This window comes from Falco peregrinus, chromosome 6 (assembly GCF_023634155.1).
Source record: "Falco peregrinus isolate bFalPer1 chromosome 6, bFalPer1.pri, whole genome shotgun sequence".
Taxonomy (NCBI): domain Eukaryota; kingdom Metazoa; phylum Chordata; class Aves; order Falconiformes; family Falconidae; genus Falco; species Falco peregrinus.
In genome coordinates, this window is record NC_073726.1 from 70417714 (window position 1) to 70434782 (window position 17069).

A 17069-nucleotide genomic window follows, 5' to 3' on the forward strand; every position below is an offset into this window, starting at 1 on the left:
AAGTGATATGGACTGATCTTAAGAAAGTTTTGTATTTAGGGACAGGTGGCCCTGCCAGCCCTTTTTCAGTCCCTCCTCTGAAATTTTCAGCAGTCGAAATAAGGACTTAAGTCTCATTAAAATATAAACAGGAGTTCTTTTAGCCTTAAGCAGCAATCTAACCTGTTAGATGGGGACGTTTAGCCTCAATGCCAGATGAGGGTAAGAAATGTGCATTTCCTTGGGCTATATGATGAACTGCTGGGAACAAAAAGGAGGCTTAAAGTGGCCCAACTAGAAAATGAGCAAGATTGTTTTAGTAGCAAAGTTTATGATAAAGCTTGAGTGTTCAGCTTGATCATCGGGGAGACTAGAGTAGACTGAGCTGAATCCTGTTTGGGAGATACACTCGTGTTCGGAATGAGCCTTGTTGTGTTGCAGGGGTCCAGCCACATGCATTAACGGGACTGTGCAGATGTCCTGCTAGAGCCACTGGTGGAGGAACAGGCAGAAAGTGGCAGCACCTTTGGGTATGGAGGGAGAAGAGAATAGGGGCCGCAACAGGAGTATGGGAAGCATACAGCAGTAAAGCCAGGAGGAGACGATCAGCTATGGAAAATTTCAAGGCTGAGTTGGCATCCTAGTTAGTTTGTTCTTTCAGCTTGGAAAGAAACAACAGTAGCAGAGTCCTGCAAGCTGTATGTGTATAGCGTGAAATCCCATGGTGTTGCAATGAAATTGCTGTGTTTTGGGAACCTGAGTTACAGAGCTGCACCTAACCATAGCTGCTGCGGGGCACGGTTTTCCTGTGTTAGCTGTCTCTGTGTTGTGCTTGTTCGAGTTGCTTGGTTGCACCTGGTGTTTCTGGCATGGCAAACTACAGTAAGTGTGTGGGACTTTGTTTCCTTGGCTAGATCCCAGACGTTTCACAGCTACCTGGAGGACATCATCAACTACCGCTGGGAGCTGGAGGAAGGGAAACCCAACCCCTTGCGGGAGTCCACCTTCCAGGAGCTGCCCCTGCGCACCCGGGTAGAGATCCTGCACCGCCTCTGTGACTACCGCCTTGATGCAGATGATGTCTTTGACCTCCTCAAGGTGCTTTGGGCAGCAGGGCTGAGGGAAACTGTGTGGCCGCAAGAGCTGAGCCAGCTCAGCTTTTCCTGGGAAGAGAAGGGTTGATGCTACCAAGTGTATTTTAAGGCCTACTAATCGGTGGCAGTGCAGTGGGTCAGCAGCTCCCCATCTCCTCCCCTGCCTCGCAGAGGATGCGAAGCAAGCACTCAGGACTGCTCCTGGGGCCCTTGTCCTGTGTGGATATATTCATAACGTGGGGGCAACTAAGAAAATTGGCTTCATTGGCTGCTCTTCCTGCAAAGAGTGAATTTGGAGATGCTCCAGTGGTAATGGCAGGGCTGTGAGAGCCGAGACTGCCTTGCTGAGGGATGGTGTGAGATGAAAGGATGGGGGTGAAGTGTACTGGGGGAGCTGGGGGAAGGGTGGGGGTGGGGAGGGAGCTTCTCAGGGCTGTGTGTGACTGTCGCCAGCACTAATTAGACCTTCCCTGTCAGGAGCACCAGAGATGAAATGTTAAAATGAGAGAGGCCATTCAAATTAGAGATGCCAATCTAAATCCCTCCCTGGACAGGGAGCAAACGTCGCTTTCCCCCTGGAGTAACATTTTCCCAGCTCAGCCCGGAGGAGCAGCTGTACTGCTGCTGTGGCATGGTGGGAGGGGAGGAGGGAGGGAGATATTTGTGGAGGGGTGTCATCATGTTTTGTGTGACAATGTGGCTGCTTTTCAACTTGTCACTGTCTGGCGGGGGGCTCCCGGCGGGCGCAGGGCTTGGATGCTGACAGCCTCCGCGTGGAGCCGCTAGGTGAGGACAGCAGTGGTGCCCTGTATTGGTACTTCTATGGCACGCGGATGTACAAGGAGGACCCGGTGCAGGGGAAAACCAACGGAGAGCTGGCTCCAGACAGGTAACAGCCCCCACACATTCCCCCCGTGTCTGGGTGCAGGGGGTGACGGGGGGGATGGCACAGCCAGCCTGGCTGGAGGGGACTCCGCCTGACGGCTGTTGTGTTGGAGGGCAGCAGGGGGGAGCGTGCAGCATCTCCGGGGGGGCCTGGGAGAGGGCTGGGGCAGTGTGGGGCGAGACTGGAGTTGCCAAGCAGACTGCGAGCTGCCCCACGTCGTGCATTGTGTCAGAGCCAGCCTGCAGCCTTTGTGGCACCAGGAGAGCCTGCTGTGGGAGCGATGCTGCCTACCCCACTGCATTCCTCCCCGTCTGCCCCGCACCGTGCCGGCGGCTCCCAGATCAGGCTCCCAGCCAGTGGGAATCCCTCCTCTCCTCCCCTCCCCGTCCCGTTGCTGCTTGCTGCTCTGATTTAATCCCTCCTTTGGTTGGGTTCCTAGCAGCTGTTCTGATTTCCCTGCCCTTCTCCCATCCTGCCAGCCACAGTTCCTTTGCTCAGCAGATATTTCATGGTGGTTTTGCCATTTCGCAGGGGATGTGGGGGCCCGACAAACACCCCAAATGTTCCTGGGAAAACGGGCAAGAGACGAGGGCGACCCCCAAAGCGGAAAAAACTAATGGAGGAAAATCTGCTGAGGTATGGAAAGGTTGTTCCTGCAATAGATGTAAAATGCATATGTTCCCAGAGGGAAGTATAATGTACTTCTGGGGTTCCCCCAATAAGTATGTATATACCATGCAGCCATAATTTCAATGCATCTCTGAAGCGAAGCAAGCTCAGACTTGGTGGATGCTTTGATCGCTCTCCAAAGAAAATTCTGACTGAGCTGGAAGCCAAGTTTGGTGAAACAGTGGGTATCACTCTTCCAACCACCTCACTTCAGATGTAGTTCCTCCTTGCAATGCTAGGGGATGTGTGTCTGATAAAGAATGCTTGAAGCCAAAACTCCTGGCCACTTGAGCGAGTATAGATTTTGGGATGCTTCCTCTAAGAATTTAAGTACTGTCCTTGCCAAACTCCAGCCTGGACCCTTCACTTCACAAAATTTTAAGAAGCTCCGATAAATATTTATGTGAAAATATATCTCGAACGTGTGTTCTGTATGGTGTTTTTTTCATGGTTTTGCTGTGCATTGAATAGTTGCTGTGTCCCCCATTCTTCTCCTCAGAAGCAGCTGCATTTCAGTGATGTGAAGTAATGTATTTATTGTATCACTTCTCTTTCTTTTTTGGTAGGGAGAAGGCAGAAGAGAACTTGATAATCCATGAGACTCAGATAAGAAATGGTAAAGAGATTTCGCGGGGTCAGGGTTGATACAAGCAGCTAACATGGCTCTTAAATTATCAACGCCCAGAGAGATGCCTTCCTCAGGAATGGGAGAGTCTTTCTGCCGGTGGCTGGGACAGAGTTTGGAAGGAGGGGTTGGCGTTACAGAGTGCCTTCCAGCTTGGGAGCCTGGGCACCTACAGGCTTCCTGTCTTATTGTGAATTAGTTTGGGATGAAGAAACCTAACCTATTGGGTTACACCAGGCCTTGGGGGCCCACCTACTCGCTGAAGTTGATGGAAATAGGCTGTGAACGGCTCTTGCTCTTACGGCAATGAGGTGAATGCAAGCCCCTGTTTGTAGCAGGTGTGTTTTTTCCGACTGGGAAGAGAGTGGTGTCAGTGATGCCAAGAGAGGGAAGGAAGAACCTTTTTCATTATCCTTACCATTGGTTGGGTGGCTGAGCTCAGTAAATGATGTCTTGGGGATACCCACCTAAGGGTTAACAAGACAAGCAGAATAAGCGAGTTGGCAACATAATGTGAAAGTGAGTTCAAGGGAGCTGGGACTCATTTGTCATACATGTGGATCCATTGGCTTCCATATAACCCAGGGGCTCAGCCTGCTTGTTGCCCCACAATAAAAGGCGAGGGTGGCATTGTCTTTCCTATGCCTCCTTCCTTCACCCTTTGTCTTCAGATTTCCTGGTGGCTGCTCCCGAGCAGGGTGGCAGAGCTGGAGCGATGCGCATGACGCGATGGGGGTTTTATCACATCATTGTCTTCCAGCAAATTGTGTCACTTCAGAGTAATCTTCTGGTGGCACAAAACAGTGCTTCAGTCCTGGCTGCTATTGAAACAAGTCCCCCATAGGCAGCTGGCAAGGGAAGGGTAAACAAGGGTGCAGGCTCTGGGGGCATTGTGCAGGTAAGCTCCCTGCTGCGGGTGAGCAGGGGATGGCTTCGCCTAGCCAGGGCAGGAGAAACCAGCACATGGTTGATCCTTCACCACCTTGGTTACCAGTCCCCAGTGCATTAATTTGAGCTGAAGCCAAGGGTGGGTTAAGCTGTAGGCTGGCCTGTGACCTGAGGCTAGCACACGCTCACTTTGTGCCACTGTTGTGGCAGGGAGGTTTCTGACAGAGGGCAGGTGGCTGGAAGGAGGTTGCAGCTTTCCAGTCGTCCTGGGGCAACCTGATAGCTTGCATGCCAGAGCCACTGGCAGCTCATGGCTACAAAAGGGCCCAGAGTTGGGTTCAGAGAGAAAGGGGTTTTGTTTTTTGCTTCTGTATTTTTTTCATAGTTAATTTGCTTGAAAATGCGGTGAGAAGCTGCATGACATCTGCCAGTAGGGGTGTGACATTGCTTTCTTTCCAGTAGCCAGTGGTTAGCTCTGGAAAAGTCCAGAGGGAGCTGAGAACCACTCAGTCTTGAAGGGGTTTGAACCAACGTCTTCCCCCTCCCCAAAACTGGCCCACAACCTTTTCTGCTTAGAGAGAATCCCAGGGCAAAAGCATGCAAGTTGCAACCCTTGAGGCTTCTCTGCTCTGTGCAAACATTTACAGAGCAGGAACCACATTCCCCCTGTCCAGATGGGTGTTCCAACCACCATGCAAGAGAGTCTTTCCTCTGCAATTAATATTCAAATGTTTCACACAAGGCGGAATAGCTCAGAGTGTCTTGGTAGTTGGGACATGCTTCAGAGCAGTGGGTGATCTGCTTCAGATCCCACTCTGGATCAAGCAGGGATGGAATGTGAACTTTTGGAACTTCCCCCTCATCTGGCAGCCCGATGAACCCCATCTTTCACTTCCTCTTCTGTTCTTTCAAGTGCCTGCAAACAAAATGATTCGTTAGGGAGAATGGGAGGATTTATTCACCGCAGCAAAGGTTTGCAATGCTACCAAAAAAAAAACCCAGAAAAAAATGTGCTTGTTTCAAATAACGTTAATTTTTAATGGTTTTATTCTGCTGCCAGACTAAACCAGACATTTACATTGCCTTATGTATGTCCTGCTCTGGCTGACAGCCTCCATTACAAGAAACAAACTAAATCCTTTTCTCTGGTCCTTCATAACTGGAATGGAGGCTTGCTACAGGGATGTCATACTACCTGTGTGTTGCAAAGTGCCACCGTTATTTCTTCACCTGTGTACTTCCTTTGTATCTTGGCATCAGTTTCAGTGTCTGTAGGGGAGGAAGCAGTGCTTCTGGTGGATGAAGAGAGCTTTGGGTCTGTGGCAAAGAGCATGTTTCCCATAACAGTGGCCATTGGCAATATTTTTTGCTCTTCCTGAACCCTGAGGAGGAATAAAGAGAAGTTGTTAGTCATAACTGCTGTGGAGATAACATCTTTCATGTTGTTGAAGGGTCCCAAGGGCCTGGCCGTGGGACATGGTGGCTGCTGTGTCAGACGGAAGAGGAGTGGAGGCAGGTCACAGAGAGCTTCAGAGAGAGGACTTCCCTTAGAGAGCGGCAGCTCTACAAACTCCTGAGTGAAGACTTCCTGCCGGAGATCTGCAACATGATTGCACAGAAGGTGAGGAGACATGATATCCTGTTTACCTCTCTTTGACCGCTTCCAAGAGCATGGACGTTTGCTGACTGAAGGAGAGCTAAACCCAGGCAGCCTGTCACCCCATCCTGCTCCCCCCACCTCCAACCTGCAAGTGTTGTGGATGCAGGGGCTGTTCAGCTTGTGTACGGGGAGCAAGGCTCTCCCCGTGGAGTGGCAGGGCTACAGTCGATACTTAAGGATCTGGTTCATGATTGTATGGCAGCATAGGTAGGATGGCTGAAGGGGTTACTGTCTTCAGCCGTGTTCCGTGTCCCTTTTCTGCTAGCGGGGAATCTCTGTCTGCTTTTGAACTGCTGCGATTTACAGCCTAGCTTTTCTATGCAAACTGCCTGTGATTCCACTTTTACTGCCATTTCTCAGCGGTCTTTGCTGAAGGGGCTGATGGCTGCTTTAGCTGTCCTAGCTAAGTCTGCTTGAGCTGGTGTGTCAGAGCCCTGAAACTCCGAAGGGCATTGTCCATCAACTGAATGTTTTCAGGTGAGACAGATTTGCAACGTGATCATTTGGCTAGATGGCTTTGTAAAATGGGCTCTGCAGTCAGCACGATGTTCTTGGGCTGAGTTCAGTGTGCTTGTTTGCTACCCTTGTAAAGCTAATAGGGATTTCATGGTCACTTCTAGCCCCCAGAGTTTCTCCTGCCAGTATCACCAATGTGCCCTAATTTCCTCCACTCTCTTTTTCCTTCCCTCAATTCTCGACCCTGTTTCAGGAGAAGCGTCTGCAGCGGACAGAGTTTTCTCCCAGGTGGATGTCTGACCATCAGCCCATCAAACCAATCAAGCAGGAGGTGAGGGGGGGTGCGAGGGGGAGGATGACAGAGGGAGGCGAGAGCAGATGCCTCCTGGGGGAAAAAATAAACCGCAGCATCGCTATTCAGTGAGAAGGAGTCGTTTGAAAGTGTTTGTGCTGAAAGAGAGATGGGTGGTAATGCCCGTCAAAGGCAGGCTGACACTCGGGGTTTCTATGGCGAGCAGGGAGGTGCTGCCCTCTGGATCGCAGAGGTAACCGGCCTCGCCACAGACCCCGGTGCAGCTGCATATGGAAATCTGCGCTCAGTCTGGGGAATTCCACTTCAATGAAAGTGCTGGCACATTCGAGGCAGTTCAAAGAAAAGTTGAAGAAGGATGAGAGGGCTAGAAGAACCGGCTTACAAAGGGAAATGACAGAAATTCAGCCAAGGGGAAAACGTGAGGCTGCAAACACATGAGGGTGTAGATAGTGCAGAGGGAGAGAAGAATGACTGATGCAGTGCAGAGCAGAGCTAGGAGGGGGTCAGCTGGAATTGGAAGTCACAATTTAGACTGCTTAAAGAAATGCTTATCAAACTGCAGCCTTGTCGGCTGAAATGGCTCTTTCCGCACCTCTTCACCTTCATCTCCTCTCCACCCCATCAGCGTAACCGTGCTGCTGCTTGCGGGTCTGTGCAGTGAACCAGACCCAGGAAAATGACTGGTGTTAAATATAACCTTTTTATTTGGTCAGGGTTATTTTTGATGTAGATCAGCTTTCCAATCCAGTCCACCACGCAGCCCCCAACAGTCATGCTGGCACAGCCAGGGACATGGTACGGTGGAGATGGGGGGTCTTTGAACTGGCGACTGCTACCTAAAGCAATCGGTCAGGCAACATGGGATTAGCTTTGGAGGAAAAAATTGGCTTGATTCTATCAGGTTGTAGCGTAATCTCTTGCTGTAGATGTAACGAAAACGTAGTTACCTGGTGTTTTGTCAAACCCTGGGAAATTAAACTGCAGGGAATATTCCACGTGAGCCAGGGTCAGGGGTTCCCGCAAAACAAAGGAGAAAGTACAGTTCCCCACAATAAATACAATTACTTAGAACAGATAAATAAAAGGAAGGAAGAACCTCTCATCATGCTGCAGATAAAAGCCTGCTGAGAGGAAAATAAGACCCCAGTGATGGTCAGTTTGGGGCCAGAATTGCTCTCTGCAAAGCCCACCATGCAGGAAGCGCAGGGACACGTGTTTGTTCACAGGCAGCAGAAATCCCAGAGGAGGAGGGGAGTGGGAAACACATGGAGCCTGAATGATGCTAATCAGTACCGCAGGTGCTCCAGGTCTGTGGCAGCAGAGGGCTGTTAATTGCTGCCTGTGGGCCAGTGAAAGGTTTCCAGCGAGCTGGGGGCCCTCCCAGCACCCGCTGCGCCAGGGCATGGGGAGCCAGGCAGTGGAGGGTGGCGATGCTGGCGGCGCTGGCTCCCCAGCAGGACCTGGCAGTCGTCCTGCCACAGGGGAGACAGGGAAGGTGCCAGCAAGTCTGATGGTTTGTTTGCCAAGAGGGGTGGGCAACAGGCAAGTCTGGGGGAGGAAAGCCCCAGCTCAGTGCAGGGGTGACCCCTTCCTTCGGACTCCACGAGCTGGATGCTGGATGCTGCTTTGGTCCGAGATATAACTGCTCCGTAGGCTCCTAATCCTGTGGGGGATTTCTTAACAGGTGGTTCAGATTAGCTCCTCATTAAAGAGCCGCCTGAGCAGCACCCTCATTAGGGCAGTGCTGCGGAAACCGGAGCAGGGAAGTTTTGGAGGACAAGGGGCCAGGGCACCCGTGTCTCCTGGCCTTCTGCCCCTGAAGTCTGATACCCACTGTCTGGAGAGGGAGGCAGAAGGCAGAAGTTTGGCCCTTTCAGGGTCTGGGGGAGGGGGGAGACAGTGATGTTGTGTCCTGGAGTGCTCTCTGGCGGAGGGAAGGAGGCGGTGATGGCGTGGACGGAGAGGAGAGGGGTGGGTTTTATCCTCCAAGTGGGGAGGAAGCTGGAGAAACGTCCCTTTGCCACCTCTTCAGTCAGGAAGAAAGTTTATCTTGTGCTGGGTTCTTGTTTTTATCTTTCCTGTAGGTGTCTGCTTCCACCTCATGTAGTAGGAGCTGACTTGTTTGTGTTTGCTTGTTTTTATAACCCTCGGTTGAGCGCACTCATCCCCAGCGGGCTTTAAGAGGGACAGAGGTCCCTCTGAAAATAAGGCTGTTTCTGTGTCTGGCATGGATGGAGCAGCCTGTGCCGGCACTGCTGCTGCCCTGCACTGCTGAAGGGAGCAAGTGCAGCTGTGGGTGTCTGTGGCAGTCCTTGGTGCTCGCTATACTGCGTTTGGGATTTCTGATTTTCCCTTCTATTCCTAGATCTGCTAGGATGATTTCATTTCCTTTACTTAAAATTGTCCTGTTCTTTGTCGATGCCGTATTTGTGGTGGGTTGATTTGGAACGTGCTATGGATTCTGTGTTGTGCCATTACAGTTTGGGGTGCTGAATGCACCCTGCAGGCTTGGAGAGGTCCTGGTGTGAACACTGCAGCTTGGATGTTGTGTTCATGTTTCCATAGGACATGAATGGTGGAAGCTGTATGAATCCAGGGAAAGGGAATGTCTGACCTGTGTACCAACAATCGAAGAAATTAGTGTGGCACGCCAGGATGGCTTAGGTCTACTGGCTGGAGAATCTAAAGGCTGATGGTCACATCCTCAATAAAATATCTTGGTGTACCAACTTCTGGTGGCTGGTTCGTGCTCACCTCTTTCTCTTCTAATTGCTGCAGAACTTGACTTCTTTGGTTCCTACAGCAATTTAGAGATTGGTCAAGAAAGCTAGTGGGACACTGTTTGATGATGGTCAGAATCAGGCCTGAAATTGTTTGCAGTGCATGAGCAGAAAATTGGATGATAGAGCAGTTGAGAAAGGGATATGAAAAGAATCAAAAGTGGAAATGTAGAATCCGATTCTGTAGGTTCTTGAACTCTCGTACTTGGCAGTTTCAGTCCTGGGCATCCTGGTGTTTGGATATTGATCAATTGGAGGAAGGATCTGAGAGAGACAACAAGAATGATTAGGGAGCTGAAAGGATTTCTTTATAAGGAAACATCTAACCTAATTGCAGAAACGTGGGCATTTCATGTAAGTTTCTGAGGAAGCCCATAAAAGCTGGAATGTGGCTGAAGAAGAGGGGAATTTATGTTCACCCAGAAAAGCATAACTGGAAATAATTGGGTGGCATGAGGGGGTGAGAAATAAACTTTAGGCTGAATGTGAGGAGAAGCTGGCTGACCTAAAGGCATGTGGGCTCACAGAATGGTCCTCCTAGGAAAGGGGTAGAAAAGTGAAGTACTAGTATTTGGCAAAGATCTAAAAAGGAAAAGAAGATAGACTGAGTTCCCTTGTGGTGAGATCAGTTTCACTTTAAAAGATCAGAATAGGGCTTTTCCCTGTCCAGTCTGTCCCTAAATGCAGGATATAGTCCTAATGTCGTCAAGACATCACCCTCTCTTGGACACTTCTCTGTGGCTGTCGGTGGTTGCAACATAATTCGCTTCATGTTGTTGCTGCTGGAGAGAGGGAGATAATACACAACACTGGTCTGCAGAGAGCTGCAGGGGGAGATTGCGGGGCAGTGCTGTGTAGAGGAAGGGAGGCAGAGCAGCAGGAGTGAATGTGCAGTGCAACCAGACAGCGTTTCTAGGTATTTATCAAAACACCCCGAGGTTCCACTTCTAGGCAATGAAACAAGGACAAAATAGTAATCGTGGTGCCAGATTTTTTTCTGGGGATTAATAATGGGCCTGGAGAAGTTGATGGTCTGAGCAGCAGCCAAGGGACCCCAGCTGATTGCTAATCCTCAGGAAATGCCTTCTGCCTACGTAGTGGTTGCTGGTTATTCCCTGAAAATGAAGGTGGAGAAAACTGTATACACATTGTTCTTTCCTGGTTGATATTCCCTGCTGATAAGGCACGCTTATCTTGGTCTTGCAGAAGTCAAAGAGGTGAGAGTGGCTGGTGGTTGACCAATTCATTTGTCTTTATAATTAAATTAAGCTAAAAAAGGTAATTCCACACTGCCATATGCATACCTCACACTTCATTGGAGAAATTTCCTATCTTAAAAAGTAGTCCTTTCTGCTCACGATTCCAACTTGGGGCTCTGCTGCCTGGAAGGGGTAGAGGTGTTGTGTCAGGGTATCAACAGCCCATATCCTTTATGGGCAAATACAGAAGGCAGATACACGTGGTATGTCCCTGGCAGAGTCACAGCTTGTCTAACTCATCACTTCTCTTTCCTTTGTCCCTGTATCAGTAGGACTTCATTGCTTGACAAATAACTTTCATTTACATGTTGCTTTTCATCTGAGAATTCATATGTAAAAATCCTTTTTTCCCCCCCTTTTTTTCCCCCCAGCCATTCATTGTAGGTATGCTTTAATACTTGCTCAAAGTAAACCTGCCTCTGCTCAGACTTCGACAAGCCAATGCTTTATAGTTTTTGATGCACCATTTTGTTGCAGGTAAACCCGAATGTGCTGAGCTCAATGGAGAAACAGAGGCGCAGAGAGGAAGAGGAGGAGCGCCAAATACTTATAGCAGTGCAGAAGAGGGAACAGGAACAGCTGCTAAAGGAGGAGAGGAAGAGAGAGATGGAGGAGAAGGTCAAAGCAGTGGAAGGTACATGTGACCAGTGTGAAATGGGTGGAAGCTTTCAAAGCCAAGATTGAGATCTTGAATTGAGAGCTGCCATTCACATTCCTGCCCTGTCAGACCTGCTAACAAGAATATCTTTTCTTGCACTTACCTTGGATAAATTGGTCTGACTGTAGCTGCTTTTCCTTTGTCTGTCTCTCTTGGTGTTGGTGGCTGTTCTCTACTGCACCCTTCAACTGTGTCATCTTCCCCAAATCATGCTTATTTTCTCCTTTGCTCCAGCTGTTCCTTTTTTTCCTGCTATTTGTGTTGTTCCTCAGTTCTCTTCTGTCTCCCCGTTTGCCTCCTGTGGCCTTTGTGTGCAGGATTAGCTGTCTTTGCTCTTCCTAAATAGCATTTGGTCCTTTTGGCCCAATGCAGAATGAAAGAAGGATCCCATCTGAGGAGAAAGGGAAGGGCACAGCATTGGAGTAGAAAGAGTATTTTTATATTTTATAATTTTTATATTGTTACCGGCCTTATCAACTGAAAAACTAAAGATGAGGGGACCATGCTAAACAGAGCACCACGGGTGGCAACTTCAGGTGTTGGTCTTGGGTTTGTGTGGGTTTGACCTAAAAGCTGTTTTAATCAATTTTGCAAGAAACAGCCATATTGTTTTTAGTAGGTCAGATCACGGCACAGACAGCAGGCGTTCAGCCAGTACATGTAGGCACTGGCATCTAAGAGCAGGCTCATTTCTGACCACCTTCTCTCTGGCAGCCTCCCTTACAGGGGTTCCTTTATCTGCTGCTTTTCACGCAGTGGCTGGCTGGGCTGTTGCAGTTCCAGGGAAAGGCCGAACATCTTCAGAAAATGGTGGTGGTGGTAATGTGTGGCAGTATCAGTATCGCGGATGCTTAAGTGAATAAAGAATCAGAAAAGGAAAAAATATTAAGTTCGTGCAAACGTTGTAAACTTTCCAAGATGAAACAGTCTGCTACCACATGTTTGGTAGCAGACCAGATGTTATCTAAGAATAGTTTCTTTTACCTGCTTACCTTTCTAACCTTTAGAAAATCCAATTACTTGCTTGGCCTTCATATATATTCCTGGTTGCCAGTCCTAGCTAATCCAGTGCTTTAAACTGAGAATCATCCAGCTTCCATATCTGCCACAGATATCTGTTTCACCTTGGCAAATTGCGTATTCGCTGTGCTTTATTTCTCCATCTGTATAGACAAAATTAATCTTGAAGTTCCAGAAGAGCTGCAAAGATACATGTACCTGGAAAAAGGTCTTGTTTTGGTATAAGCCATGTCTTTTTCTGAGTAAATGCAATTGTTACATCATCTGATGCAAAGGCACCAGAGTAGCTCAAAGAAACTGGCATGGGATTGGGCACTAAACTGTTTTAACCCAATTTAGCATACATTCATGCTTTTCTTGGGCAGAGATGCTTTTATTTTGGTTTGTACAGTTTCTTTCAATTTAGTTTAAACTCATCCCTAGTCAGTTTAGGCTAAGTCAGGAGAAGTCTCCTTTTAAGCTGGTGCAAATGCTGTTTGGAAAGGTTATTTAAATGGCTGACTTGTTCAGTTAAATCACTGCAGTATTTTTCTACCCTAGGAACTGCAGCTATCCAGGTAAAACTGGCTTCTTAACCATCTTTCCTTATTGCCAAGCATATCTGCCATTAGCATTTACTTCCATGACAGTGGAAAGTGATTTGAAAATGAAGTCATTTGTTTTACTTGGTTCCGACTTGTTAAAACTGGACACCCATTGACAGAGATTTTAGAGTAACAAATATATTCTTACATTTTGCAGTCCGCTTGGGATTTAACATTAATTTTGTAGGGTCTTTTGTCAAGGGGTGATGTGAAACACAGGGTGAAATATCTGTTCTCTGTTGAACTACAGCACTTCACCTGCTTCTTGGTTTTGGACCATATGCCTGTCTTTAGATCACATTCCTGTTTCCAGTCTGGGATTTCACTTCCCCCTACTCCAACACACACCCCAGGTAGCAAGCCTCCTGCTGAGCCCATCTGTACTTTCCTGAATTTATGAGTTAAAGCAGCTTTCTAGATTTCTGTCACAACAGCAGGTTAGAGTTTCCCAGATGCTGTTCCAACATTATCTCTTGCACATGTGACTTTCTAGCTGTTTGAGGTACTTTTTAGGGCATTGGTTAGATTTTGAAAGCTGCTGGGTAGGACTCAACCCAGGCCAACAGCATGACAATGAGCTCTGCCAGTGATCTTTAACATGCTGTATTAATCACTTGCTGTGGTAGAAGGACCTGCCATTAATCCTGACTGAAGTCCAGTCTGGTACCAGGGTAGTGCTCCCCAGTTCCTGTCTGTTTACCAGGTCAGATCCTTGGCAGGCCTGGATGGATTTCTAAAGAATGTACCACCTTACCTCTTGGCTGCTGTTGCCATGAGATTTCCCTTTTGCAGTCCAAATCATCACCTCGTACCTCATGTTTTCTCACTTAGGCATCCATTACAATGTCATCTAAATGATGCTAATTTTATGAAAGAACCATGAAGTACTGAACTGTGCTTGGATGGACTCAGATAATCTCTGTTAACTGCAATTTGATGTTGGACTCCTCATCATTAAATGTTGTAATACATGTTGTTAGATTCTGTAGGACATCTTAGATACAAGCCTTGTCCTTCCAACTTTCAATACTACCTAGATTCTTCTAACAGGAAATCTGGACTGTCTTCTGACATATATGGCCATGGACCTCCCTGGAAATACCCACCCTTCTACCAGAGCTAGTGCTTCTTGAGTCTTTCACGTTTTCCACAGATGGACCGTCTGCTAGAGGGTATTAGCCCAGTATCTCCCCTATTTCTTTCACTCTGGGTGTTCCCTGATGTGGCCTGTTTTCTGGGGTCTTACTCCTATGGCATCTCTCCTTGAGCATTACTTTCACAGAATTCTGCTCCTACAGAAAGTTGGTATGACCGCAGGTGTTTAGCAAGTCAAATGAATTCAGATTTCCTATAAGAAAAAGGAAATGAGGTTCATGAGAGCCCATAAATTTTCTATTATGAAGCAATCTGTTGGCCAGCTGTCTGGTTGCAAACCACAGGTTATATTACTAGCGTTGCTTCTTCCTGTCTCTCGCCTCTTAAATGAAATCTGTCCCAGTAGCCCTCCTGTGTGGCAGCTTGCTCACGCTGGCTGCAAAGACTTACCTGAGCAGTTGTCCCAAAGCTAGCCATTGTGGTGGAGGGTATTAATGACCTCAGTTACTCATTGCCACCCAGCTGGTAGAACTTCACCCTTGCCTTGACACTGGTCTTCATCCGCTTTAGTGCAAAACCAGCTGCCTTGAGTTCACCTGCCTGAGGTGAAGCATCTGAAGGATGGTAACTTAACAAGCCAGCTCTTTCCATAGTGCTGATCTATGCCTAGGTGTGTGCATTGAACTTATCTTTGTACCACACCATTGTCAGGAATTTGTCTGGAAGCTGCCTAGGGGAGCATCTGTATCACAGTAATGCTTCAAAATCAATAATTGTAAAGTCAAGGGAAAATGAAAAGGCATGTTGATGGTGCACTATCTTCTCACCTCCTCGGCTCCTGTGCCGTTGCTGCTTTTGCTGAAAGAACAAGAATGTTTCATTGGAGTTCTTGAGTGCTGCGGGAGCTGCCTTCAATTTCCCTGCAAGATGTTGTTGACAAGGAGTGCTGAATGTTTTTTCACCTCTTCCCCCCCTCCTCACTGCAGAACGGGCCAGGAGGAGGAAGCTTCGTGAAGAGCGGGCCTGGCTGCTGGCACAGGGAAAGGAACTCCCCCCTGAGCTTTCCCACTTGGATCCCAGTTCCCCTACCAGGGAAGAGCGAAGGACCAAGGATCTGTGAGTATGCAACTGGGCATGCAGCACAAGAGTGCGATGAAGTAGGGCGCATGGGAAGGAGTGTGAGCATTCACAGGAATGAGGAGGGAGAAGTGAGGGTGGAGAACAGCGAGGAGTAAGCTGAGAACATCTGCATTTGGTCCATGCTAGAGGAGAGTTTGTGATGAGGCCTGTTCGTCAGCATTACGGCACTGTGCCCGAGGTGCAAGGGAAGATGAAGTACGAGAGCATGCCTTAACATGTCCTCAGCGTGTGTATTCACTGTTGTGCTTCCCATTACAGCTTTGAACTGGATGACGAGTTCACAGCCATGTACAAAGGTTAGTCCTGCCCCAGCTTTCCCCTTTGCGTGACTTGCGTAAAGTGAAATACTCCCCTGGGCATGTGTGTGTAACTACCTTTCTTTTGATACTGCCAGTTCTAGATGTGGTAAAGGCTCACAAGGACTCTTGGCCCTTTTTGGAGCCCGTTGATGAATCATATGCTCCCAACTACTACCAGATCATTAAGGTATGGAAAGTGGTCCAGCCATCTTGACTCGTGCACTTTGTTGACTGGTTTTTTGGAAACGTTTTGAAGTTTTGTGGGCTGTGTTACCCTTGCAGTCCAACTGCGTGCCTCCAATAGTCCCTTCTAGCCTTACAAATCAAGCAAACCAAAAACGAGAGGCTGCCTCTCCAGGGAGCAGCCTCCGCTCCCCATCCCCTCTCTGTGAGGAAGCTAGCTATGCAGCTTTGCAAGCCCTGCTACACTTGCTGCAGCTGAAGGGAGGTTTTGCTGTGTTTCAGGCCCCCATGGACATCTCTAGCATGGAGAAGAAATTGAATGGAGGTCAATACTGTACCAAGGAAGAATTTGTGGGTGATATGAAGACCATGTTCAGGAACTGTCTTAAGTACAATGGTGAAGGCAGTGGTAAGAGCAGTAAGATGCTAAGTTTGGCTATTTGCAGTGCTCAGTCAAAGCAAGCAGTGATCTCTTCCTACTCACCAGTACTTGATTTGTGCTTATTCTCTTTTGGGGTATTTCTGAACTTACTCCTTTGTGTACGCGTGTGTGTGCGTGCCCCTTTTTCCCCGTAATATCTAACACAGGCTTTGAAAAGCATTGGAGTTTGATTAGCTCCCAGTGTTTGTTGAGTACCACAGAAAAGTGAGGAATGAACCAGGCTTGTAGTCCTTTGAATGGAAAATGTAGTTTTAGGTTTCTTGCCTATTGAATGAAAAACATGAGTCTGCAAATGGGAAACCCTGGGTTGAATTGCCATGCCAATTAAAATTCTACATGTTGCTTAGGTAAGAAATCAGTTCCTATATGGTGGGTCATCACTGCAGACTGTGTCTCACCAGCACTATCTTGAAAGGGCAAAGTTAGAGCTACCTGGCTTGTTGCTGCGGGCCCCAAGTAAAAGCATTCCTGCACTGTCACTGGGAGACCTGTTTCCTGAGGAACTTCAGAGTTAGTTTAGTGGAAACAACTGGAAAGTCACTTGCTTCAAACCCTTGTCATTAACACCTCTCACAGGTCTCTTCCTTCCTATCCACTCCAATGAGAAGCAAGAGCCCCTCTGAGCAGATCTGTCCTGTGGAAATGACGCAATAGAGACACTGGTGTTGGCAAAACCTTTTGTGTCAGGGTCAGCAAGTGCTTTAGAAACTGTAGATGGATAAATATGTGTGCTGATTTTCCTCTGTCTTGTAGCATACAGCAGAGATTTGAATGAGTCCAAGAAAAGCCTCTGAACGTAATCAAATAGCATTGCTGGAAGTTCACATTTCTCCTCTCAGAACTCTGCTGGCTAACTGTGCAGGTCATGCAGCTCTGTGAGCAGAGGTGGTGCGTCTTATAATGTAATTCTTGGCACTATGCTGGAGCACTGAGTTAATGCTGACTCTGCAGACTACACCACTAATGGCACTTTGTCATGCCTATGTGCCTGTCCTCTGGTGGGGTTACTGAACAAATCTGATGCTGTGTTGCTTACTGA

General features: G+C 48.1%; 1 protein-coding gene across 3 annotated transcripts in view; it reads left to right on the forward strand.

Annotated features, from left to right (window-relative positions):
* LOC101917222 (chromatin remodeling regulator CECR2) overlaps positions 1 to 17069 on the forward strand; it is a 102565-nt gene that overhangs the window by 69935 nt on the left and 15561 nt on the right. For 2 of the 3 annotated variants that reach the window (XM_055808240.1, XM_027782824.2), the window contains exons 3-13: positions 894 to 1077; positions 1823 to 1962; positions 2491 to 2595; positions 3195 to 3244; positions 5593 to 5762; positions 6511 to 6588; positions 11087 to 11243; positions 14953 to 15082; positions 15365 to 15402; positions 15501 to 15592; positions 15871 to 15997. In XM_055808240.1, coding sequence (XP_055664215.1) covers positions 894 to 1077; positions 1823 to 1962; positions 2491 to 2595; positions 3195 to 3244; positions 5593 to 5762; positions 6511 to 6588; positions 11087 to 11243; positions 14953 to 15082; positions 15365 to 15402; positions 15501 to 15592; positions 15871 to 15997 — 1271 coding nt within the window. The remainder of the gene's footprint in view (positions 1 to 893; positions 1078 to 1822; positions 1963 to 2490; positions 2596 to 3194; positions 3245 to 5592; positions 5763 to 6510; positions 6589 to 11086; positions 11244 to 14952; positions 15083 to 15364; positions 15403 to 15500; positions 15593 to 15870; positions 15998 to 17069) is intronic. The other variant, XM_055808241.1, reaches the window with a different exon arrangement.